We start from the raw sequence: 26,779 nt of genomic DNA on the forward strand, positions 1-26,779 counted from the left end.
ACCTAGTCCAGCCCAGCTTTCACGTCATTATGCGGGTCTTGATGACTAATTAGTGTTACAGTCTGCAAGAGATAAACATAGGTATATTGCCCAATCAAGCAAAAGATTATCAACGAGTGGTGGTTCTATTGACAATTGATTGGATTAGGTATATATGTGTGTCGAATGTTCGATTTAAATGAGAAACAAATTTGTGGATGGTATTTTAAAATAAAAATTACACGGAAGATTGAAACTTGAAAGTCTTTATCCATTTTTAGTATGTCCAAATTCCAATTGTCTCTGTGCGCTCTACAGTAACTTTGCTATATATTTGGTTGGTTCTCTCGACAAAGTAAAATTAATGGAAGACAAGTGAGACGACAAAAATACTAAAATAGAGATCTGCTGCTTGGGCATGGGCCTACTGTAATCCAAGTTCCCCTTCTCTCCTCCTCTTATCTCGAAATCCTATCCATATCTACTCATTAAGTGTTTGTTTCCTTCTTTGACCCCTCTCGTCTCTCTTGTTCAATAAAATCGTATATCTTAATCGCTTCCATCATTTCCCTCTCTCTTGCCCTCTTTTTTATTTAATTTTTGTGGTCGGGGTTTATTGAGTTTCCTCCTCCGTTGAAACCCTCGAGTGATCGCTGCGCTTAATTCACACTCTTTCGATTGATTCGAGGGTTTTTTCTTTACTTGGTTTTGATTTTGTGGGCTTCATTTATCTGGGTTTGGTTAATTGAGATTATCCTTTCGTACAAATTTGTTGTTGGTAAAGAATGGCTCTGGCTTCTGTTCTTCTGGAGATTTTGGGGAGACCTACAATTGGGGATGTTTTGAGTGACCTAATGATATATATGGCTCCTTTGTGGATTGGGGTTATTGTTGGTGTTCTTATTGGGTGGACGTGGAAGCCGACATGGGCCAATTTAGGTTGGGAAATGTTGAATTCTTCCATCTCGAAGGCGTCTAGGGAGACTGCGTCATCATCTTCGGAAAGTCCGATAGGTTTTGGTTCCTTTTCGATGTTCGATTCGTTGAAGGTTCATTTGCCTGGTTACATTTCCTGGACGTCAGATGACGGGGTTCCGAAGGATGATTTCTCTGTGCCACCTACCGACATATCCGAATGCAGGTTTGTTGGGTTTGTTCACTTCAAACGACGATTTAATTATTGGGTTTGCTTATTTTTATATTGTTCAAGCTTACCTGATTAAAATACTTCAATATCAAGCTTTAGGCTACATTTTAGATAGCTTTGTAGGCCCTTGTCCTTAGTTTTCGCTGTAGTCGTAGTTGTATGGATGCATATTTGTTTAGCTAATCTGTTTAGGTAACTTCAGCCTGACTTTTCAAGATAATAGGGATATGGTACCTTTAGCTAATCTGGTTACAAGCGTCTGAAATTCAGTATTAGGAATAATCATCTCGATGGGAATTTTTTTCCCGATAGTATTAGCTTTAACTATTTTGTAATTTGATTGGGTTTCACTTCCTTGATGCTCATTTATGATATCCTTTATGCAGTTAAAAGAAGTAATTCAGTATTAGCCATTATGAGATGTGAATGCAACTTGAATTAGAAGGAACTTCTGCGTATTTACTAGCTTCTTTGTTTACTTCACCAGTGGGAGTTTATCCGAGCTCGAAAACGAAAAACCTGGACTTGTGAATGGAGATGATTTAGAGCATTTTTGTAAGCTTGTAGAAGTTAAAGATGAAGGTCCTGCTTGGATTCATATGATGGATCGTTCTACCCCGAACATGACCTATCAAGCCTGGCGGAGAGATCCTAAGGTAGTTTCGCATTTCATTATGCAGAGCCTTTAATTTTTACTGTGATTAAACATTTCAATGTGAATTTGAAAGTTGTCTTGGAGTATCATATTCTTGTGAAAATTTTCATTTGATAATTCCTAGAAACCACCTGTATACATATTATGCATGTCCTTGACCCTACCCACTGATGAAGCTTGGCTTGTGCACGGGTGTTGTTTTATACATTATATATTTGTGCAATGCACTTAATTGGTTTATTGAAATGAAATAACGTGTTTCTGTCTTTGCTAGACTGGTCCTCCACAATATCGTAGCAAAACTATCTTTGAGAATGCTACCCCAGAGATGGTGAGAGATTTCTTTTGGGATGATGAGTTTAGATTGAAATGGGATGACATGATTGTCTCTGCTGAAACTTTGGAGGAGTGCCCCACTACAGGAAACATGGTGGTTCACTGGGTACGCAAGGTGGGAATGGAGTTCTTCTGTATCTATTTATTCATTTATTAAATATAACTTCTCATGTTCTGCGTGCTTTTTGGTGGCACAGTTTCCCTTCTTTTGTAGCGACAGAGAATACATTATCGGGCGCAGGATTTGGGAATCAGGACACTTGTACTATTGTGTTACAAAGGTATGAGAAAGAAAATCTACTGATTCTACACCATAATAATCAATTTCTTTTGCTGTTTTCCATCTTTGATATCATTTCATGTCAGTTTCTCTTGTATTAGGAGTGTGATATACCTTTTCTCTTCTAATTTGGCTCTTCTAGGTGAAACCTGTTCCAAAAGACTTGCAGACATATAAGTTGCAAATCTCTGTTAGATTTAACAAAGTTAGAGTTGAACTACTTCAGCTCCATAAATGACTATTTTCAACTACCTAGATTATTTCCATAGTAACATTTTCATGCAGTAGCATATTTAACCTTTCACATGTGTGTCAAGTCACTAGTCAATTTGTCATACACAGCAAATCTCTTCTGCTTCATTCTTTTGAGTGCATGCATAATTTGGACATAGTTGCAGCTTTTACTTATCACTACTTCATTTTCAGTTAAGATTGGTTTTTGATTAGTATTTCATGAGATTGGCCCTTTTTGTTTCAGAAATAAATCTATTCCAGAAATAATTTATTCCCATTCTTCTGTATATTTCAGGGAGTACCCTGCTCTACTGTGCCTAGATGCAACAAACCAAGACGTGTTGATTTGTATTATTCAAGTTGGTGTATCCGTGCAGGTAATCAATTTTTTAATCATCTTGTCTTTATAAAAATGGAGATTACTTTCTTTTACTAATTACTACCTCAAATTTCCCATTTATTGTCATTTTAGTCAGTGTCCTGCTTAATCCCAGACTCTCTGTCTGTAAGGCAATGAAGCTTGTGAGAGATATTTGTGTTTTGCAATGTAGCACAGTGCATTTGTATTTCAGTTGCTTGTGCAAACAGGCAATGGTCTCGAAGACAATCAATGACTAATATTTGTGTATCTTGTAAAAGCAGTTGAATCAAAAAGAGGGAATGGCCAGCTTACTGCCTGTGAGGTGTTACTGTTCCATCATGAAGACATGGGTATACCTTGGGAAATTGCTAGAATCGGAGTGCGGCAGGGTATGTGGGGAGCTGCGAAAAAGGTTAACCTTGGCTTTCGTGCATATCAGAAGGAGAGGGCATCAGGTGCCCCACTCTCGCGTTGTGCTTTCATGGCTCAAATCAACACTAAAGTGAGGGCAAACTACTTGAGATCCTTGGAGAGTAGTTCAAGTGGTTCATCAGATGATGAAGTGAAGGATTTGTCTGAGAAACCATTGGGAAGGAACATACCTAAGCTGTTAGTTGTGGGTGGTGCGGTGGTCCTTGCTTGTAGTCTTGACCGGGGGCTCTTGACAAAAGCAGTTATATTTGGAGTAGCCCGAAGATTTGCAAATATTGGAAGGAGATTGTAATTCAGGTAAACGTTTTGCTTCATAGCGAAGATGGCGGCCATGTAAATTGATGTTGCAGTGAAGTGAGAAATCGCCCAAGAAATGAGTCTCCACACTCACCCTCCCCTTTTTGAGAGAACAGAAAGTCGTTCTTCTTTTTCTTTTTCTTTTTCTTTTTTTCTTTTTGATAACTAGAGATGAAATACATTGTCTTGAACCCACCTTTGGGTGTATGAAGCACTCATTCTGAGCTTAACATATTTGAGATTGTGGGAAACGACATGCTATTGTTGTGTAATAAATCTTCTTCTTCATGGCTTTCCAAGTTTGTCCATGTGTACTTTCTTAGTCTCTTGTTTCGCGCTTCGTTGAGATTGTCTTTGCATACAGAGATCATAGCTAGTGCCTTCTTATGTGTTGAATCTGTTGTTATCTTTTTGTCCCCGGAGGGGAGATGCCACCATTAGGTGAATACTTGCTGCTTATTACAGAACCAGTGCAATCCGTGGAAGAAATAGAGGCAAAACTTTAAACAAATTTTTGTTCTAAAAAGGTTTTCTTTAAAGTGGGAGCAAAGAAATTCAGTTGCTTTTTATTCACTTGAAAGATGCAGGATATGGTAATTGTAAAATTGTAAACCAGACATTTATATTGCTCATACCAACATCGAATCAATCAAAGAATTTTTCTCCTCTCTCTCTCTCTATAGATATAGATATATATATGTATTCACATGAACTTAATCTCTAAAATCCATACAAGAAGAAACCCAAAACAGAAACACTTTTGGGTTAATTAGTACTAATAGGAGACCAGAGTCTCAAAGCAGTAGAGTCCATCCAATTCCGGTGCAAACCGCGGCGCCTTGTGGTGGTCTCTCACGGGAGCAGCAGCAGCAGCCCGTTCTCTCTTCTTCTCCTTAAAGTTCTCCGTCTCCTCTATCTTCTTGACCAGTACTCCATTCTTCTTGTTGGTCTCTGCAGAAGTAGTGGAGAATTGGGTCTTCTTGCCCAAGAAATCAGCGCACAAAGCATCAAAGGGACTGAACATCGAATGCATCATCAAAACTTTTGGTTGAGAATTTCTTCTCTCTTTCTTTATGGTGGTTGTGTTGGGTTGTGTTGTGTTGTTTGTTAAAATCAAGTTTGGGGTTTCATAATATATAGAAAGAGAGGGAGAGAGGGATCGATCGTGAGGCCGCGTTAGACGAGGAGTTGAATGAATCTGGACCCCAACGAACGTGGGAAGAAATAAGTTTTTGTCGTTTTTTTCCCATAATCGACGGACATGCAGGACTTTAACTTGCGAGGTTCAAGGAACGGGCGCCCGCCATGACGAGGTCACTCAGATATGGTTCGTCGAATTCTTGAATTGTGGGTCCCACAACTGAACGGTTGCAATTTGCAAATTGAACAACGGACGTCAGGTCCTCCCCCCCCCACAATATATATATATATATATATTTGTGTGCATGTATATAGAAATTTGCGAGGTTTAATTGAACTTGTCAAAGATGTTGGGTGCTTGCTACTATACAAGAAGGTAACGTACAATTTGATTGAACTTTGACGTGTACAATTTGAAGGGTCTAACTTAATTGACTTTGACCTAAAACAAAACCATCACTATTATTATTATTATTAATTTATTATGGTCAAATGAAGAGAGGCAATGTTATTGCATCAGACATTTAGAATTAAGGTGGTGTGATGATTGATCTTTGGTTCGTGCTAGTGTTTTCAAGATTTGATTTTTTTTTTCCTTCCATTGCGTTCGTGGATTATATTAATAAATATATTTTATTCTTTACTAGTATTATTTAAAATACACCGACACCATATAAAAATAAAATCACTTGGAAATTGAGCTACCGTTACGAGGACACAGCTTGTTCTTTGTTCATGATTGATGGCAAAAGTGGGACCCAGGTGGGCCCACAAATTGCAACTAGAAATCAACCTGGGCCGCATAGAAAGTTTCTTCTCAAATTTTGAGCATATTCCCACCACCGATGTCACATGGCCCACCATCACTGTGGGACCCGGGAGTTTTGAGGCCTCACGTGGGAGAAGCAAATCTAAAGGTTCCTAAGCCTAGGGAAATGTGAGGGATCCAATAATCCACTCAATAGATGCCACGTGGCTTGACATGTATACCAACTCGACCACTACAAATGCGGCGTCTTTAGTCGTCATTCGTTGCGAGCAGAACAGAGCAGTGCAGCAACTTGCTTTGGACCTCTGTCTGTAAGTGCTGGCTCTAAAGTTTCTGACTTATTTGTTTCTGATTTGAGAGTTTCCATGAATCGAACCCTATCCTTTCTGCTTGTTCTGATCATCTCTCGTCATTCCACTTCTAGTTTCACTTTTAGCTATCTATTGAGTTTTCAGTAGTTTGGACTCCCCTGTTTTCCCATTCCTGCTGGTTGTTGTTATTATGTGTGTTTCATATGCTGTTCATGATTTTGGGCTGAAATTATTTTAAAACGTAAGTCTCATTTTGAAGGATTATGATTTGTGTTGAGACATAAAAAAGGGTCGTGTTAGAAGTGTCTTGTTAACGAGTGTCCTAAGAATAATGATTAAGGATTTATTATAGTATATCATGTGTGATACACACTCTCACTTAATTTTTGAACTTAAAATATAGATTTCAATACAAAATTTTTCAGATTCAAAACACATCTATATCATTTATCCAATATCCCGAGGACACTGACATTCATTTCTCATTAAACTCTCATAAGCCAATGATGTGAGTTATAAATTGGTTTGGTATAAGCCAAGGAGATTTATAAGTGTAAGCCGAATGTTAACCACTTGAGATTTGAAAGAGGCTTGACCTATATCATGGACAATACCTCAAATGGATTGTGGATTGAACCCAACCTCTTTCACCTCCTTTTCCTACTTCTATCGATTGGACCTAACCCCCCTCCCACCTCAAGTTCTATTTTTGTGGATTGGGCCTAACGTCTCTCACCTTCACTTGGTGTATTTATTTTGAGGAGTTAGGGTTTTATTGCCAGACATGCGCGATGAATATGAAGCCAGTGATTTGAGCCTTTGAGGTGTCAAATGGTACCCATTGAAAGAAATTAAGGAGACGCTTTTTGATAATCATTTTGTCAATTTCGTTTTGGGTATCTAAAAGTTTGTGCCTTTTTAGTTGAAAACAATTCTACTTGAAAAACTTAAGGGAAAGCTGAATCCAAACATGGAAAAATGAATTTTGGGTTTTATATCTTGTTAATTTTGAATTCGTGTGTTGTTTGTTGCAGCTGTTTACTGCTTGGGCTGTTTGCTGAGTTCTTTCAGTAGTGAAAATGGCAACAGTAACGGCCTCACACTTTGCATCAAGAATTTCACATGTCAACCCTGCCGGATCAGAAACTAGACTAAATGTGGCTCAGACGGGATTGAAGAACCAGACCATGACCCACAGTGGTTTAAGGTCCTTGAACATGGTGGATAGGCTGCAAATTAGAACTCAAGCAAAAGCCCTTGCCAGAGAAGCCAGGTCAAACAAGATTGTTTGCAGCCATGGAATGAACTTGGTTTTTGTGGGAGCCGAGGTTGGTCCCTGGAGTAAAACTGGTGGACTTGGTGATGTTCTTGGAGGACTTCCCCCAGCAATGGCTGTAAGTCTATGCTTTCCCATATGATTCATACGATTCAATTGCATTATCTTCTTTAATATTTCAAACTTGCAAGTTCATTTCTATGTATAATTTGTTATCTCAGGCTAGAGGACACAGAGTCATGACAGTGTCTCCTCGTTATGACCAGTACAAAGATGCATGGGACACAAGTGTTCTGGTAGAGGTAGATTATTATACTCTATATTGCGCTTGGGAGAGATGGTTTTCACTTTCCTAGTGTGTTAGAATGATGTCTTTTATATGCAGATTAAAGTTGGGGATAAAGTTGAAACTGTTAGATTCTTCCACTGTTACAAACGAGGTGTCGATCGCGTCTTTGTGGATCACCCAATGTTCCTTGAGAAGGTATCCGAATTTTTCTTTAACAGGTGTTTGAATTTGGATTCCCTTTAATTTTCTCATAGACTCAACCTCAAACTTTTGGTTTGAATCTGAACTTGAGGTTCTTTTAAGCAGGGTTCTTACTTGTTGATGTCTAAATGTCTAAGGTATCTGGCAAAACTGGATCCAAAGTTTATGGACCTGTGGCAGGAACTGATTATCAGGATAATCAACTTCGATTTAGTTTGTTGTGCCAGGTAACTGATGTTCTATTGCCTAGAAGCTCTACTTGGTATGTCGCGAACGAAGATCTAAACATTATTTTGTATTTGCTATATGCATCATTAATCAGAAATACTTAGAGACTTCTTTTACTACTCAATCTGATTTAAAACTATTCCCTCCTTTATCTCGTTTTCAGGCTGCTCTTGAGGCACCAAGGGTTCTGATTTTAAACAGTAGCAAACATTTCTCAGGACCATATGGTATGAAATGATTCATAGGATGTTAGAAGTCCAATATATCATGCGAGGTGATTTCAGTAAAGCTTATTTAATTTTCCTGTGTTTGTATAGGAGAGGATATAGTCTTCATTGCCAATGACTGGCACACTGCTCTTCTGCCGTGTTACCTGAAGACCATGTACAAACCTATGGGTATTTACAAAAGTGCTAAGGTATGTTTCCTTACTTTCAAGCTGTCATTGATGTATCTGGCTAGCTTGAAAGTTGGATCTAGTGGGAGCTGAATTTGTGTTTGACAATGGATGGCAGGTTGCCTTTTGCATCCACAACATTGCATATCAGGGCAGATTTGCCTACTCAGACTTCTCGCTTCTCAATTTGCCTAGTGAATTCAGGAGTTCTTTCGACTTTATAGACGGGTATAAATTGTAGACAATTCATTTTTTCATCAGTCTGGATTTCAGTTGGTTTCCATTAGTTGCTTTGTTGCAGGGTATGTAGTTTTTCTTCTCTCTTTTCTGGCAGGTATGAAAAGCCTGTGAAGGGAGCGAAAATCAATTGGATGAAGGCTGGAGTGCTAGAATCGGATAGGGTCCTAACTGTGAGCCCATACTATGCTCAGGAACTTGTTTCGGGAGTAGAAAAGGGCGTTGAATTGGATAACATCATTCGTAAAACTGGCATCACTGGTATTGTAAATGGCATGGATGTTCAAGAGTGGAACCCTGCCACAGACAAATACATTGATGTCAGATACAATGCCACAACTGTAAGTGCCTTGAGATAATTTCAGTTCCCAGAAGATATCAGACATACAAGAGGTTGCTTACAGGAATTGTCACTTGCAGGTTATGGTTGCAAAACCTTTGCTGAAGGAAGCCCTTCAGGCATATGTTGGTTTGCCCGTTGACAGGAACATCCCCTTGTTTGGCTTTATTGGTAGACTAGAAGAGCAGAAAGGTTCAGATATTCTAGCTGCAGCTATTCCAAAATTCATTGGAGAGAATGTTCAGATAGTAATTCTTGTGAGTATTAAGAAAACTCTCTCCCTTGTTGCTGCTGCTGCTACAACAGTTTTTTGAAGTCGGGCTGACGTTGGTTTACGTTCTTTTTTTGGCAGGGAACTGGCAAGAAGGGCATGGAAAAGCAGATACAACAGCTGGAGACATTGTTCCCTGGCAAAGCTGTAGGAGTAGCAAAGTTCAATGTCCCCTTGGCCCACATGATTATAGCTGGAGCTGATTTCATGTTGATCCCTAGTAGATTCGAACCATGTGGTCTAATTCAGTTACATGCCATGCGATATGGAACAGTAAGGGCATTAGACTTTTTCTTCTCCTTGTTCTGCTCTGCCAATAACTTGATTTCAAGTCAATTTGATTTCACTTATGCCCCTTAATTTTGTTGCAGATCCCCGTCGTTGCCTCAACCGGTGGTCTCGTTGACACTGTCAAAGAAGGTTACACAGGATTCCAAATGGGAGCCTTCAACGTTGAAGTAAGTTAATTGCCTTGTTCCGTAACAAAAACCTGCGCTAATCTTTGCATCCCTTGCTCTAGGCTTGAAAAGAGAGTGATGAAATGTTTCGAAATGTATTTAGTGTGATGCAGTTGATCCATTAGACGTGATTAAAATAGCAAAAACTGTCGTTAGAGCTCTTGCAATATATGGCACTGCTGCCATGAAAGAAATGATCCAGAATGGCATGGCCCAAGAGCTTTCCTGGAAGGTTAGTATTTATACCAGCACCTAGGAATCTTGTCATAGTCGCCCGTCACTGCTTTTTCGATGATCTGGTCAGATCATAACACGTTACCTCGTGGTGGTGCAGGGACCAGCCAGATTGTGGGAAAAGATTCTGTTGAGCCTGGAGGTTGCTGGTAGTGAAGCCGGTGTTGAAGGGGAGGAAGTCGCTCCTCTTGCTAAGGAAAATGTAGCAACTCCCTAAGCAAGAGACGTACGTAGTGCTCATTTCAGCTTCCAATGATGACCTGAAGTGCAGAAATTGATACATTTGGTTTAAGCATCTGTATCTGCTCTGTTCTTGGTACTTGCTTGTGATCTTTGATGCCTGGAGGAGAACACAGCTTTTAGTGGTCAGTGATGTGTCTCTTCAAGGGTAAGTGTGAATATATATCAGAACAAACAACTATTTTTGTTATTGTAGGTGACATAATAACATTTTGCACTCTTTTAGTATAAATCATGTATAGTCCATGAAGATTCATAAAAATGTCTTATTTTCAATTCTATCTTCTGCCTCTGATTATGGCTACAGGCTACTTGTAGTTATATTGCAATGTTTAGGAGGAGCTATTCCTCTTCAAAGATCGGGAGTTCGATTCTTACCGAGCCTACATATGGAATTACCATGTGCTTGTTTGGCACACGTAGTTTGTAAGCTATTTTCACCATCTATGGATTGAAAATCCAATTCCATTGAGTATACATTCAAAGCAAATTACAGGTTCAACTAGATAGATGATGCTTACAGATATTAGATGAATCTCCATCACTGGTTTACTTATAAACTATGAGTCTTCAGAGTTTCAGGTTAAAGAAGCTGAAAAACTCTCAAGGCAGAATGACAAATCATCAAGAACAACTCAGACCCATGTAGAAAGCTTACCCATTTAGATGGTGACATGTGTCGGATATTAGAATCCAGCCCTAGAAAAGCAATGGAGGAGATATTTAGAGAGAATAAACGAAATTAAGACTGGGCTTCAGAGAATAATACACAAAAAGTCTGAACATTATGTATGGTGATACTTCTAATCAGATTGCTCTTGTATTCTGGAGAGCATCAAGAACAAAGGTTAGAAAAATGGCTATAACCGCCCTCGGTAACCCATGTACAACAATTAAACCAGAGATTTCTAAGGGACTTGATACAAAATTTCTCTCCCCAAAAAATATTGAGAATAAAACAAATTTCCCATTCGTTCTGTTCCACCTGTGACATATATAGCCCCTCCCCCATGTATTCCTTTTGAACCACCCAGCTTTCAGTGATCACATCTTTCAAATATCGTACATAAACCAGGCTGGATCTGCCGAACAGAAAAGACTATGTACTTGGCAGATAAAATTGCTTCAATTACGTAGAGAAAGCGCCAGCATGAAAAAAATACTCAAATCAAATGCACCTCATCTCGCATTCAAGAAATTGGATGGCCCCGTGATGTCTCCCCTAATCCTGCCTTTGTTTCACTTTGAACTCTCTTATAGAATAATACATAGGCAGCTGAAGTCCTGATATCAGCTTCAGTAACTGGAGAAACATGGGTGTCATCAAAATGATACCACCTATTGTCGTTGATCAACTGCATACACGAGTGGCAAAAGTTAAGTCTAGAGAACTCAACATGAAATGACACTCTTATAATGCATCAAAGAAAGCAACAAATGAACAAATGAATACATGATCCACAAAGAGAGGAGCTTGTACAGGAACACAAAATAATTGACATAGTTTAATATATACAAAAAGTGGGTCCATGTTCACTATACTCGCAAGTCAAATCGTGAAATACTACACTTTCATACATACAAGATAGATCAGCACTGCATTTTACCTTAGCATATGCTGTGTAATGCCCACCCCCGAGACCACCATAATGATTACTGATAGCATACAGCTCATACACATATGACTGCCCATCCATACTTTTCACATACTTCGTCAGATCAAGATTGTAGACAGGGAAATTCACGAAGGTGTCGAGCTTGTTCTTCTGGTATCTACCGTATGAGAACCGTTTTAGGTGGAAAACTAAAATATCTGGCAACATCCAAAGGTCAAGCTTCTTGGTGGCTTGTCTGTGTTCTTTGCATCTAGGGCAGTACCTGCATTGAGTTGAAGGGCAATGGCATGAATCTTGTGTACATATTGCACATTAGATGAGAATGGGAAAACAATGCCCAAAAGAGAGAGAGAGAGAGAGAGAGAGAGAAGAGTTTATGCTATACCACATGTCATCCGGGCCAAGAGGTTCCTCCGTCAAGAAAGCCTCCAAGCAAGAAAACAGAGAAATGGATTCCTGCCGAGTTTTCTTTGCCGTGTACCCTGAATTGTAAACCACTGGAAGATCCTTCAGATAGCTGGCATCATAGAGTTCCTGTTCCTTTTCAGTCCAGTCCAGGTAAACCTTCATAACTCCTTCAGATTTCAAAACAGAATTCCTCAGAATAGGTACGCACTTCATCAAACTATCATCAGTTAAAAAGAGCTGGAAAGATAACTCCTGGTTCAATGAGTCCCCTATTTCTACGTTTTCCATTCGCTGGTCTCTTGGTATTGATTGAGCATTGCAGCTCTCCGGTAATTCATCAAGAATTTCAGAAGGAAAGCCATTTTCTTTGCCACTTCGAGTCTTAGCAGGCGAGCTGATTCTTCTCAGAGGTGACAGCACTCTAAAAACAGCTACTTCAATATCAGCTCCTCTTACAGGGTTTTCTTCCAAATAAGCAACCAATGATGTTCCAAAACGCTTCCTCCCAGTTCCCTTTACAGAATCCGATTTATACCTGAAAAGATCAAAAGTTTAGATTCAGAATTGCATCCCCCTTTAAAAGAAAATTAGGGACTTCGCTTGGTCGCTTTCTAGCACAATGTATACCAAAGCAACTCCACACAAATTGACACTTAGATTTTCCAAGCGTATCAGATTAAAATAAATCAGTAAAGGGTTCTTTGCATATGTATTTATACACCATGGGAAATAAGGGCAAAAAACAAGAGACACTTAAAAACAATAGCAAAATATGCAAGGAAGTGAGTTTACTTTTCCCGGCATCTATGAACAATTTCAAGTCTGGTTTTTCCTTCCCCTCTTCTAAACCGATAGGCCACTATATGTTCATCGTCCTTGATTGAGGCCAATTCTTCCGAACCTCTCTCATAATACCGAAAAACATGGTGATCATAGACCTGACAAGGAAAATATAAACTCTCAACCACTATAAACCAAATGGTCATAAAAGAAAAAACAGTGGTAAATATGTCTACTTCTGCAATCAGAAGGGTCTCATCACTCTTCAAACAGCACGCGATACTCAATGCCTGGATAAGATCTTTAATGTAACCATGCTTTAGAACTGTCACGGTGGATGGCATAGGAAGACCGCTTCCATCTCCATAGAAGACAGTCACTGTCATCGTCCGCTTGAGAGTAGAAGGTAGTGGCAATGACAAGTACATGAAGGGGTCAAATGTAATTGAGATTTTCTTGCAAACTGGACAAACTAATGTGGACTTGTACTGACCCTGGATATCATTAAACCATATTTTAGCAATTGTTAGTGTCCAATTTAACTTAAAGTACTGTAACTTAACAAGTTTAACAAAAAAATACGAAGTTAACCCTGCATAGATGCTTGGAAACAGCTAAAAATACAATTTTGGTGAACCTTCCACGTAGAATAACAACTTGAAGCCGCGAAACATACAAACTTTGCAAGATAAAAGGAGGTAACGGAGCTCTGGATGAATCATTCAAGGAAAAACTCATGGCTAACACAAGTTGTTTCATATGTTTAAAACTGAAGAAACCACTTAACAAAACAACATACTTGAAGCTAAATAAACTTAAGAAAAAATTATTTAGTCACCATGAAGGTGGAAACCAGAGATTGCACAGTGGCAAGCTTATAGTGTAAAGAACAATGTTATAAAGGAAAGTACACCAGAGCTTAAAGCACTTAAACCAACTGCCCAAACAACTACAGATGAGACCAAGTCAACAAGACTACAAACTAGGTAAGAAGAGGCAAATTATTTCGCTATACGCGAGCGAGGACTAAATAAATACAATTTCATTATCATCATCCGAGTCTTTATCCCAAAATTTTGGGGTTGGCTACATGAGTTTATGAGAAAATCAACGGGAATCCACTACGAGTGTTTGTTTCCGCTATTCATTTCTATCTAGGATCATACTTTCATTAACTCCAATTGAATGTATATCCTATCTAACTACTTCAAGTAATGTCTTTTTACTCTTTCTATTCACTTCCTAGTTTATCCTACACAAATTCTCTCAATTCACCTCACCGCTGCACCGCTATCTTTACGTTGTACATGCTCATACCTTCTTAAAATGGTTTTCTTGCAACTTATATTCAATTGATGCTACTCCTACCTTAGATCTAATAATCTTATTTCTTATCATAGCTTTCCTAATGTGGCTACACATCCCATGAAGCATTCACATTTCTCTTGCATGAATTTTTTGGATATTTTGTCTCTTAATAACCCAACACGCAAAACCATACATCATCATGGGTCATATAACTGACCTATATAATTTTTCCTTCAACCCTAAAGGAATCTTTCATTCACATAAAAGCCATATGCACTTTCCACTTCATCGACCCGTTTTTAATTCTATTAACTACATTTTCATTGATGTCTCCGTCATCTTAAAAAATCAAGCCAATATATTTAGAAACTTTACTTTTTGTTACTTCTCTTTCATCCAATTCAATCGTTTGTTCGTTCCATTGTCCGCTCTAACTAAACTTACATTACATATATTTTGTTTTCGTCATACTTAATTTAAATCCTATAGATTCTAAGGCTTGCCTCCACATCTATAGTTTTGAGTTAACTTTCAATAATATCATCCGAAAACAACATGCACCAAGGTACCTCTCTTAGTAGTTAGTTCTAATTGATTTTTTAACATACTCATTCCACCACCATGTTTATTTGCCTTTAGGTATAGGGCCTTTTGACTTACCAAGTACAATTTATACAACATTAATCTAAATGCGTTGAAGACAACTTTCTAAGAGCATAATATGCAGGACAAAATAAATACTTACTTGGCAAACATCCACAATCACAGAATCATTCCGAGCCTTATGATTCCTCCAACATTCATCCGCAACTTCTTCATCCAAACGACCATCTGAGTCTTTCATTTCAATGTACGGCCTTTTTTTGACACGATTCAAATCCTCATGCAGCCCGTCTAGCAAAAAGGCAAGAAGTTCCTACAGAGAGAAGATGACATCAATTAGATACAAGGTAGAGACATACACGCAAGGATGCGCGCGCACCAGTAAACCAAATGTAATATACAAATCTGAGCAACGTGCAGTAGAAAACTAAAAAGCTATAGAGAACCAAGCACCAAGTTAGAATAAATCAGATCTCAGTATAAACGCTGTCAAAAAGAGTATTAATTTCAATATAAAATGAAAATTTGACAAAGGTGAGAAACCGGAACTTGATTTGTGCTATTTACTATGAACCATATCCATAACCATATAAAACAGTTGTTCAAGCTCAACTACGAGCATCATCATCATCCAAGTCTATATCTCAAAAGTTTGGGGTCGGCAACATGAGTTTTAGAAAATCAACCGAAATCCACAATGTTTATTCATTTTCGCCATTCATTTCTATCTACGATCATACTTTCATCAACCCCATAAAATCCATATCATTTATATAGCCCAACACTCAGAACCATACATCATCCATCACGGGTCATAGGGCTGACCTAAGAATTTTCTCTTCAACCTTAAAGTAATCCTTAGGTCACATAAAATCCTGGATGAATTCCTCCACATCATCCACCCATTGATTATTCTAGTATTCCACATCCAAATATCAGTCTCCACTTTGAAAAGTTTCAAGTTTTTGAAAGCATTATCAAATGCATTTACCCCATTCATTGTAGCATAATATTCCATTTTCACCTTACTAGAGTAGTTCTTCTTCACTACCATTTATTTGTAAGGTCAACAATTTACATGATAATAAATTAATAGCCATCACCTTTCCGAGTGACAGGCAGATGATATTGGAGAATCACAATACACAGGCAGTATTTATAGAGGGGACCTAATGGTATGTTTTCTCTTAAACTGTTCTTTGATTTTTCTTTCCAACTTAATTCAGAGGAATAAAACATAACAATCATGGAGATACTCAACTAACAGAATATAAGAAAAGTTGAGTAAAGAAGCATCATGCACCACTAACTTGAGAATCATGTTGGTTATAACCACTGAACTGGGGAGCAAATCGAGCAAGTTTCCCCTTAAATACCCGTGGTGCAATAGTAGTTCGCCCTGAAGACCACAATTTCCTCAAGAGTTCTCCAAAGGCAAGTGCAAGCTCACCCTGCAACCCATTGTATGTTACAAAATGAATGCCAAATACTTGTAAAGCTTTGTAAGATGATGTTCATAAGTTACAAATTCCACAAAAAAACAAGGCAAAGATACCGGTAGTTTTCCTCTTAAGAAAAAAAAAAGAGCTACTTACATGCATTCCTAAAGGATTTTCGGTGTTGATCTCCTCTAAGTAATCTTGCAAGAAATACTCAACAAGAGGGGGTGTATGAACTAAGCACTGCAGAGCACTATTCATAAAGCAAGTATTTCCTAAATTCTGCAATCCGGCCAAACCTCCTCTCTCTTCTTTTCTTGTGGAGCCATAGATGTTAGATCCGTCATCTACATCTGCCGATGATGAGTTTAAAGCACTTCCTGGATACAGGTTTAAACCATAGCCTGTCGAGTGAGCATTTGACATGGTTGGCCCCCCTGCAATTGACATGGATGACCTAGAAGGTTCGAGAGGTACCAACGCTAATTCATTTCCCATAGAATCCATGCCAAGCCGAGAAGAATGAAGTCCATCAGCTGTCAGCACCAGGAGAATCTATAAAGATAGGAAGCATCACAATACATATAAGTAAAACCAATCATAATATACATAAAGAAACAATCACTAATGTATAGAAATATGTACATCCAAAAGAGTGCCCAGAAAACAGTTTGTTCTTCAACCAAAGACAAACCAATAACATCAATCCAATTAATTGCGCATTAAGTACATCTTTAACCTTTAAGACTTCAAAATAGGAAGTTGCAGAACTACTCATTTCAATTCTGATTCAAAATTTGTGCATTTCCATGGATTTGTAGTAAGTTTATATTCATTTTGATATCACCTCTTCTTAAAAATTTAAAACAATTTCCCATCATAATTATCTTCTTTTTTACGGATTATGTGCCAAGTTTCACACACACTAAGCAACTTAAAATTTAGACCAAAGCATAAGTTAAGGAACCTTTTTTAAAGGTCAAACAATTACAACGTTTGAAAAGCCAACGGCAACTGCAAGTTTATACTAATTTGAAACAGAATAAGCGAAATGGTCATTAAAACACGTCAACAAGAGCCATAGAGAAATCTACTTAGTATGATCACTTTACGAGGCAGATAATAGCGATCATATTCGGATTAAAAAAAAATGACTAAAAAAAATCTCCCAGTAACAAGGATAAGGTTAGAGTGGATAGAGGGATTGAAGACCAAAGGGGATAATTAAAAAGCCGGTAGAGTGCAGATACTCACATCTTGTTCCATCTGCAAATTCAAGTCCTCCAATGTTTGGTTTGAAATAGGTAAAGGTGCATTCTTCTCCTTATTAAAGTAGTCCCATACACATATCTGCCAATATAGATTACAACAGAAGACATTACAAAACAAACAAGAAAAAGGAAAGGGGGGGAAGGGGGGGGGGGCTGGGGGAAAATGGAGCAAATAAGAAGAAAAGAGAAATATATAATACCCAAACCTGCTAAAAAATACATACCTTTTCTTTCTCAATCTTTTTAAGTGTGCACACCCTCTCGTAAAGCTCGCATAATGAAGCCTGGAAAATTAATGAAGTAAAACTTCCACAACCTACAATATACTAACGAAAAATAAAGCCATAATTGCAACTATACTACATCAGCCCAAGGAAGCAAAGCCCTTAAGAATATTGGGCTTTGTTTAGCCCTTAAAATAACATATTAGTATATTACCAAACACCGAACATATTATTTTATAACTTAAAAGCTAGCTTATTTTATATAGCTTTATAAACTAGCGTTAAATAAGTTCCACCAAAAGGAGCCTTTATCTATGAACAAGGATTCCCAATTCCTAAAAGAATGGATTTATCACTCTGTTCTTTGTACAGACCTCATCCACTTAAAAGTTATTACAAACTGGGCTACAGCCCACAATTGCTTGCTCCTATTCGAATTTCAAACATATGTAAAATAACATAAGTAAGTCAACAACAGATGCACATTCTAGAGGACATTATTCTCTCCAGTCTAGCTTACATTTATGGTAAAATACATTTCCAAATCTCCAGGATACACAGATTGTCTTGCAATTACTAACAACCAAACCAACTTTGACTTAAAAAGTAACAATATTCCGGTACCTACAATGCTTTAGAAAAAGAATCACACATTGTGCCACGCTGATATGGTTGATTAGCGTTATGTGATGAGTAACACAACCAGAACCAAGCTTCTACTTCTAGCCAATTACCAGGAAACAGGAAAATGACAAGAAACAATGCGAGAAACTGAAGCCAAGGAAAGCAGAAAAAAATATGTTTGTACCTTTTTGCTCAAACTAATGGTTGATTGGCTATCATCCCTGGAATCGATCAAATTAAGAGAAAGTGGGTAAACCTCCACACTAAAGGTATTTCCCTGACAAATCAACTTTCTTGGTAATGCTGGCCCCCCTTTGTACCTATAACAATATAAGAAACAACAACATAATTATAGAAGCAGAGGACGCCTACAACTGAGTAGCCTACAACTGAGTAGGGCAATCAGGCTATAATGCATGCAGAACCACAACATAAAATCAGTCCATTCACATTGTCCTAACTCCTAGTGTGAGATGTGAAATTCAATGCAAGTACTGAGCCACAATAATAAAGGATGGACTCGTGATGGTTGGAATTTGGAAGTGAAAAAATTTGGCACTGGAAAGAGCAGAAATATAGCAAAGATAGAACAATTTATAGTGATTAATAGCAGAGGAGGAATGTGAAAAGGAAGAAAACCCATTACCACTCAACAAGCTTTTCCCAAACTTCTTGAGGAACCAAAACATAGTCCAACTCTTCCATTAATGTTCTCCGAAGCTCTGGTTCGTCACCTTCAGAGTCGCTCCCACTTTGAACTACATCTGAATTATTAATAGGACCAGGTCTATCGCCAATCTTCGAAGGAACCACATCCATAGAATGAGAATCAGAAGATTGACCATAATCTGCGTCATCATTAAGTCCAACATACCTCCGCCAGCTTGAAAACCACCTGCACGAGCAATAGAACAGTCCTGTGATCACCATGTCGTGTTTTCTCAATGAAATAGCAGGTGAGGAGGGAACATTGCTAACCACAAAAAATAGGCCACTCAAAGCATATTAGATGGCTGAAGTTGCCTTGGGTTAACAACTAGCCAGCTTTTATAGGCAGCTTCTCGCATTAGCGATACAAAGTAATCAAAGTAAAAAATGCAAAGAAAAATGTATTACTTATTATCTACCTTAGAATAAAGTAACCCAACAAAACAAAATACCAATATCCACAATTCCAGAGAAACAAGAATGCGCAGTATTCATAATCAAGCACAGTTGCTAAAGGTAACCAAGATCCCAGCCGTTCTCTAGTATAATAAATCTGTATATGTACTGACGATCGAAAACCTGAATTCAACTACAGCAACATACTGATCAAGAAAAACGGGAATCAAAGCAGTCACCTACCTCTTCGAAACAACGTAATATAAGTCTCCCTCCTTCAAGTGAGATTCAGCCTGGTTGGTCAATTCCTTGACAATGTTTAACTCCTCTTCTGGCGTGCAAGGCAAGCAACTCCCTGCGTTCTCCAACATGAACATCGAATCCGGAATCGTCATCCCCGATTATACGATGAGGCAGAACAGCACCTTACAACAACGAATCAAACATCGAAACCAAATTCAATCATCGAGCACCAAAATAAAATCGCAGACAGAATTTCATATCACGTACTTTGAGATCTCGAATCAAGAGAGAAATGAAATCTTCGTGGTCGTTAGTCGTAGTTTTTGCTGACGATTAGTGCGTTGCGTATATGTAATGTAGGCGTGAATTGGTTGATTTGCGACAGAGAAGGAACCCTAGATTGCAGGGAAAGGGGGAGAGAAGCGAGGACAACAATCTTGCCGTGGTTTTCTCAACGAAAATGTTTGTCCTTGCCTTGTTATTTTCTGTTTGATATGCTGTCTGAATTCAATTTTTTTGTTGGTAGTATTTATGCGGTGTGATATTATGTGATAATTACCTATTTTAATTGAAATAAATGTAAATAAATAGTAGAATAAATAATAAAAATTTATAAAATAAATATAAATAATCAAAATAACTACAACAGGTCACGTTATCTCTATTATTATTATACAAGAAAACGAATAAAAAGAAATAGAAAAATCTTGATTTTTATGAAAAAGTATTAAAAAATCTTATTTTTATTAAAAAAAAATCCTTGAGAGAGCAGTAGAGGGAGTGCTGCTGGTGATCTGCGGATGATCCTGACTGTGGACTCAGGTTGACAGAGTTGTCCAAAACGGGAGAAGTTTTTAAGGATGTTGTGGGTATAACATTAAAAGTTTGAGGACAATATTGACATAATTTCGCTACTGCTACTAAAATTGTCTCAAAAGATGACATTTCGAAAAGGCTTTTTAATATGCTATTAAAATTTTGTTGCCCGAAAATGATGGTTTGACAAGCAATAAACATTTATACTATAAAGTAATAGAAATACTGGGTAAAATGCCTTACCAAACTGGTCTTCTGTTATTAAAATTGTCCAACATTTCTATTAACATATCTGTTATTTTCAATATGCTTTATTAAATTGGGCCGTGACTCGCACCTTTTACTATTATTATTACATGATAGTTTCCAAATAAGGTAAGTTGATTCATGGTGAAGATTTTATTTGTAATCAAAGTAATTTTCAAACATATAGATAGAGCTTCCAAATAACTGGAAATTAATTAGTTAACCAAGGACGATTTTTTACAAAAAAAAATTATATATATTGAAATAGTCCACCTCCCCTTCCTTCACCTCCCCTCCCCCTCCTTCTCCATACCGCCTATATATCCCTCCCCTCCAGTTCATCTTAGTTTTCTGTATGTGTGATTGTTCTCTTTTTGCTTTTCAATAATTCCACAGATATGGTGGTTCTACCTTCAGATCTGGTGGTTTAGCCCACAGATCTAAGGGTTATGTCCTCCGATCTTGTGTGTTTTTTACGGCGGCGATGTTTGTCTTTTGGCAACTCTGATCAAGTTGATGAAGAATATGGCTCAAGATTACATCAACTTCATTCTTTGGACAGGTTTGAAGGCAGCTCTTCAATGCGCAATTGCTCTTCCAAGAACCCTGCATGCCTTTAAAAAATAGTATTATTATCTCTCAGATCATCCGATTATGGCAGATGTTTTTGCTTTGGATCTATCCCTTGTTCTTGATGCAGGAGTTTCTTTGTATTGTGTGAACTGGTTTGTTTAATACAAGTTCTATTATTATTCTAAAAAAAAAAAATTTAGCAAATACTGGTTAGACAAAAAAACTTCTATCACGGCGGGTTTCGGTCAAATTTTTTTCGATAAATTTAACCGACTGTTCGGTCGATTTTTTGGCCAGTCTTTACTAACTTATATTTGACAATAACAGATCAATCGATCAATTTGACAATCAGTTCAGTTTGAAACTTTCTTTTTTTTATAGTCCTAGGGAAAACATTGGGGAAACTTCTTTTTCCACTCTCAATCCAAAGAATATCCATCATCCATTCGCATATACTTCCCCAGCAAAGCATGGAAAAGCCTAGTGCTTTTCCCAAGTCTCGTGTATTCCACTCGAAATGGGCTAGCCATGCCTCTTAATATGTACACTACTATTACAATTTCCACATCAGACCATAGGTCTGAAACCATTGATATAGATTGAAACCCAGGAAATGGACCATAAAAACTATATGGTTCCCTCATCAGAGCTAGCAGACACCTCAGTTCCTACTTTGTGTGCGCCGCCTTGAATCTCGTCCTCGCTGAAATTACTCTCCTCACTTGAATTGGAAAATAAGCCAATATCATCATCACTTGGCATATCTACCTTCTGTCTCTTCCTGAGGTCCTTTACCCCTCTTCCTTGCAGGGCTAGCGCCTTTGCTTCCTAGCCTTCTGCTTACCCTTGGGAAACTCGTCTCTTTGTGACTCAACACCTCTAACGTCTAGCTCTTTCACAGATCTTCCCTTTACATACTCATTGTCCTCTGAATACTCAGCGTCGAACTTACGCCTTCTCCTACTTGGATTAGTCTGCAATAATGATTCAAATTAAATTTAAGGTTCGAAGTACAGATGAACTCAGAAGCAACAGGGAAGGTTGCACTTGCACCATGCTGCTGAGACTATAATAAATTAATACTGAGTGGACAAAATACAACAAACATCTCACGAAACTCAAATAAGAGGTGTGGGAAGCAGAATCACTCCACAATGGACCAGAAGACTTTTTCTGACAAGAAAAATTGACAATTTTATGGGAGCAAAGTTCTTATTTTCCATGTAAGTATCAATTAGAAAGATGAAAGTTTTTTAGACTGCCCAAACAAGGTCGCATCAACTAATCCCAGAAGTACTACTGGAGCTACAATCACCTAAGTCCACTCAAAACATGCAAGTAATCCAAAGAATTATTGAAGAATTGGCACAAATGCATAAGCATGCAGGTAATCCACTCAAAACATTTTTTTAATGGAATAATCTACTCAACGTAGTTGATAAGGCGTGTAATCTGCATATCTTAATAAACAGTCTATCTACAAAAGACTTTTTGAAGCAACACTCCATAAAATAGTACCCATAAAAAAAAAAACAGAACTGAAGTATCAAGATATGGTCCAGGTAATACTGCCACAGCCCACTCACTGAATAATGGATGTCAGTTTAGCTACGAGTTGGTTCGTAGACGATGCTGTCTAGTTAAGACTTTCCTAGTGAACTTTTCGGCTTTGGCATTTTCTTTCCTATGTCAAGGGAGGCCATATTTTCCAACTAGCTATCCCTGTCTTCTGTTTAGGGATCTCATTTCCTAACTTGGAACAAGTAAATCACAGGATTCAGTCTCCAAACTATTAGACTAGTTTTCATGCTCACTTAGCCTCTTTCACTTCCATGGTTCATTCGTTTGTCAAGATGGATCGTCCATATAGCGGAAGATTGATGCACCACAGCCTTATCTTCCTCCTTAACAGCTTCAATTGAAGCATTATGCAGTGAAATGTCAGAAGACAATCCTTCTAAAGAACACTCAATCACTGCCAACTTGGTTTCGGGCTCTTCAACACCATTGTCCACTGCAACATGATTATCTGACACAGGTTCTTGAGTCACAATGTCCCTCAAACGCTTGTCCTTATCACTCTGACAGGTGGTCTTGAACTCTTGCTATATTTAGGACCTCTGTCTTCATGAAATTCCACTTTTTTTTGCATCACTGGTGGTTTAAAATACTATAAATAAGAATCAAAACAAAAACATTGGAGTCAAAAGGTTTATGTCTACCACTACCATACTTTACCCGCCATAACCTTCATTTGCTGTTAGATTAGACGATGGGTAACGAATTAACAAAATAAATTGCAAAATAGAGATGTTGGATATAGAAATTCAAAAGATGACTAAAGAACAGAGATTGTGGATATTAGAATATGCAGAGAAACATAATTTTGTGCAATTAAGAAGAGACTAAGAAAATATGTAACCAAATAAGCTTTTTGAAGTAACATATCACCGGTTTTAGAAGCATGTCCACTTCTATTCTTTCCATCTGCCTCTTTGAGAGCATTCGTAGCCTTTTTTTTCCTTCCCATTTTGATCCTTCCATGCCCACAAGTCTTCTTTCTTTTCGCTTACACGACTGCATCACAGATGGCTCAAGTAAGGTACTTTCCTTTTTCTTATCTTTGGTAGATTCCTTCCTATCACGAGCATCTTCCTTATTTTTCCCTCTCATCCCAACCACTGATGCCACAGGAGCAGCCAACATACTCTCCTTGGACAATGAAAACAAAACCCCCGCACCCTTATCAATCAAATTCTCATTTTCTTGCTCAATTTTCACATCCGGCGCCTGCTCCTCCCAGCAAGGAAATTCCTTATACTGGAAATTGAACTTCTTAGATGGACCACAGCAACCAACTCTTAACAAAAACTCTAATCAGACACTATAAATCACACTCTAAATCATTTAAATATTCATTTCTACAATCAATTTTAATAATTTAAAGTTAATATATTTTACAACATATTTTAACATAAAATATTACTATATTAAATAATAATCAATTGATATTAATATTAATAATTATTTAATTAAAATAATTAATAATATTATTATAATAATATTATAATTGAAATGTGTGGCTATCAAAGAATTTATTGAATTTTATGACTACCAGTTGATCTGGTGAGTTGTATGGCTACCAATGGTACAAATGACTTGTGGCTATCAATTGTGCAGGTGCCTTGTGGCTACCAATTGTGCATTTGATTGTGTGGTGCAATGTTGGGCTCTCGTAGTCACACCCAAAACTGGAGAGGAGATCGACGATTTCTGAAGATGAAGATGAATAATGAGTTTTTTGCGTATCGTCGTCTGTGTAGGATGAGAGAGAGAGCTGATTTTTTTTATTAAATAAATGAATGTGTTTACTACAGTCACACGGGCTGCCCAACATGTGATTGTAGCAAACAACAGTTACAGTTTCCAATCCAGCCACTAATGTGTGACTTAGTTTCCACTATAAGACAAAATACAAACTCTAAAATTACAATTCTGTTTCAATTTCCAGCAACTAATGTGGATAGCCTTAGGCACGTAACCAGTGCACTTCCACAATTCCAGGGTTAAAACTGAAGAAAGACCCCTGAACAACAAGGGATCCCTGCTCGGAATCCCTTGTACATGCACCCTACGCTCCATTGGTATATCCGTCCAAAGCCTGACAGTTTGCCTTGGCACATTCGCTACATAAGCACTCTCCATCTCACAGTTTTTATAGGTAATTCAACCAGTAACTGTGTTACCTCAATTTCCTCACTGTCGTTTCTGTTGCTTTTGCTTTTGAACTTATTGCATGTGAACAAATCCTCTCCCTTAACATAACGAGAGCAACGCGTGTGCACCCAAACCCTACACTCGTCGCAGTTCACCATCTCCTGGCCATTGTCGAAATTGAATTCGCACACACAATCCACAGTCCATGACCCATCGACCCAGTCTTCATGGTGGGGGTCCGTACTGGGGAGCAATGCCACCTCCCCTTCATTATCTAACGAGAAAAAGCCCTAATCTCACCCTCCAAACCTCAACCAATAACAAAATTCACATCTCTCGTGCTAAAACGTTGCCTTTCTAGCATCTCCATAGTCCATCCCAAAATAACCATCTTTGTTTGGCTTGGCGATATAGTTTTCGCTCCAAAATATCGTAGCCGACTAAATGACAAAAGTATAACTGGTACAACCCGTGGAAACAGACTCTCGAGTTTGACCCGATTCCCGTAGGTACTTGCCCAAAAAGGAAAACATTGAGGTTTTATTACTCCATATTTGAAATGGATTTTTCTATTGTCATTTTAGTAAAACTTCATCCGATCCAAATTATCAAATTTGTCCGACTCGAATTAAATCAAGTTTGAACATAAACCATGTGTTCGAAATATGGGTCCAAACATAAATTTTTTGTCCGATTTAAAATCGGGTCCAGGTACAAACACAAAAATCTTGTCCGATTCTTGCACGGTATCTCAATCTACATATTTTCAAGAACACCTGTTGTTATCCAATCTGGAATCGATTTTTTGCCACCCTTATGTAAAATCAATATAAGGGCTCAAAATTTTTTGTTAAAATCTAAAAAATTATATTTGTGTTTTGATCGGTTTTACGAATTCAAAGATATATTTTTTGTTCAAAATAAAAATGAATTCCACATGAAAATTACATGTAATGTTTTTTTATTTATATCCAATGATCCAGAATTATCTTGCACTTTTTATGTTAAATTTATTTTTTAGTACGAGCAAAAAAATATTGTTGGATTCGTCATCCTCTGGTTGGACACCCTAGTGCAATTGCTATGTTTTGTGACGTAGTATTTTTCATTTATGATATTATTTCTTTAGTAATACATATTAACTAGTCTTAAGAAAAGAAAAGCAAAAAGAAAAAAAAATGCCACCTCATGGTCCTTGATAAATGTCAAGCAATAATTCTACATATCCTAGCCATCCCTATGGTGATTGGCATAATGGCATCATGACATAACAAATGAAGTGGGCCTCTTCGACTCTTACTCTCAACCTTAATTTTCGATGAGGACTATTTGCATCTCTTACTTAACTAAGCACACTCCATTTTAAATAAACCCCAACAAAAAAACATAACATTTATGAGTACACCTCAATTTCAGTTTTTTTAAAATTTAGCAATCCGCAGTTCTGCACCCCATAATTTCAACCGTTGGATCTCTCACCAACGGTTGAGATGAAAGGAAATTAAAAAAAATAAAATAAAACTAAACCCAGTAACAATTCTTGTTCTTTTTCCCTCTTTGCTTCTCTCACTCTATTTAGGTTTTTCTGAGCTCGCTGATGCTATTTCTCCGAATCGGAAGTCCATCATTGTTGCTATTTTCTTTGATTGTTTGATTTTGATCTAAGGATTGACTAGTTGCTTTCAATTTGGTTGC

General features: G+C 37.8%; 4 protein-coding genes across 7 annotated transcripts; 2 read left to right on the plus strand and 2 right to left on the minus strand.

Annotated features, from left to right (window-relative positions):
* The first annotated feature begins 467 nt into the window (after positions 1–467).
* Positions 468–4,023, plus strand: LOC119981187. Its single transcript, XM_038824240.1, has 6 exons — positions 468–1,120; positions 1,614–1,782; positions 2,056–2,232; positions 2,315–2,398; positions 2,927–3,008; positions 3,274–4,023. The coding sequence occupies exons 1-6, from the start codon at positions 765–767 to the stop codon at positions 3,714–3,716; spliced, it is 1,311 nt and encodes a 436-aa protein (XP_038680168.1). The 5' UTR covers positions 468–764; the 3' UTR covers positions 3,717–4,023.
* A 238-nt stretch (positions 4,024–4,261) lies between these two features.
* On the minus strand, positions 4,262–4,839 carry LOC119981188. The gene has a single exon (XM_038824241.1). It carries the CDS (start codon positions 4,755–4,757, stop codon positions 4,497–4,499), a length of 261 nt encoding a protein of 86 aa, XP_038680169.1. The 5' UTR covers positions 4,758–4,839; the 3' UTR covers positions 4,262–4,496.
* Positions 4,840–5,808: 969 nt separating this feature from the next.
* LOC119980982 (granule-bound starch synthase 1, chloroplastic/amyloplastic-like) lies at positions 5,809–10,416 on the plus strand. 4 transcript variants are annotated; one of them, XM_038823902.1, is made up of 14 exons: positions 5,809–5,941; positions 6,976–7,335; positions 7,439–7,519; positions 7,603–7,701; positions 7,845–7,934; positions 8,099–8,162; positions 8,253–8,353; positions 8,451–8,560; positions 8,667–8,910; positions 8,990–9,166; positions 9,262–9,453; positions 9,552–9,638; positions 9,742–9,870; positions 9,973–10,416. In XM_038823902.1, exons 2-14 carry the CDS (start codon positions 7,021–7,023, stop codon positions 10,087–10,089), a joined length of 1,806 nt encoding a protein of 601 aa, XP_038679830.1. In that variant the 5' UTR covers positions 5,809–5,941; positions 6,976–7,020; the 3' UTR covers positions 10,090–10,416. The 4 variants fall into 4 exon arrangements, with proteins under 4 accessions (XP_038679830.1, XP_038679832.1, XP_038679831.1 ...); XM_038823904.1 differs by lacking the exon at positions 5,809–5,941 and adding an exon at positions 6,639–6,765; XM_038823903.1 differs by lacking the exon at positions 5,809–5,941 and adding an exon at positions 6,710–6,837.
* A 418-nt stretch (positions 10,417–10,834) lies between these two features.
* Positions 10,835–20,239, minus strand: LOC119980981 (ubiquitin carboxyl-terminal hydrolase 9-like). Its single transcript, XM_038823901.1, has 14 exons — positions 20,000–20,239; positions 19,733–19,914; positions 19,032–19,280; positions 18,570–18,705; positions 17,762–17,821; positions 17,521–17,616; positions 16,423–16,821; positions 16,138–16,278; positions 14,970–15,140; positions 13,153–13,410; positions 12,929–13,074; positions 12,114–12,671; positions 11,720–11,990; positions 10,835–11,467 (listed from the first exon to the last, which is right to left on the minus strand). The coding sequence occupies exons 2-14, from the start codon at positions 19,882–19,884 to the stop codon at positions 11,303–11,305; spliced, it is 2,802 nt and encodes a 933-aa protein (XP_038679829.1). The 5' UTR covers positions 19,885–19,914; positions 20,000–20,239; the 3' UTR covers positions 10,835–11,302.
* Between the last annotated feature and the right edge of the window lie 6,540 nt (positions 20,240–26,779).

The sequence above is a fragment of the Tripterygium wilfordii genome, chromosome 16 (assembly GCF_013401445.1).
Source record: "Tripterygium wilfordii isolate XIE 37 chromosome 16, ASM1340144v1, whole genome shotgun sequence".
NCBI lineage: Eukaryota > Viridiplantae > Streptophyta > Magnoliopsida > Celastrales > Celastraceae > Tripterygium > Tripterygium wilfordii.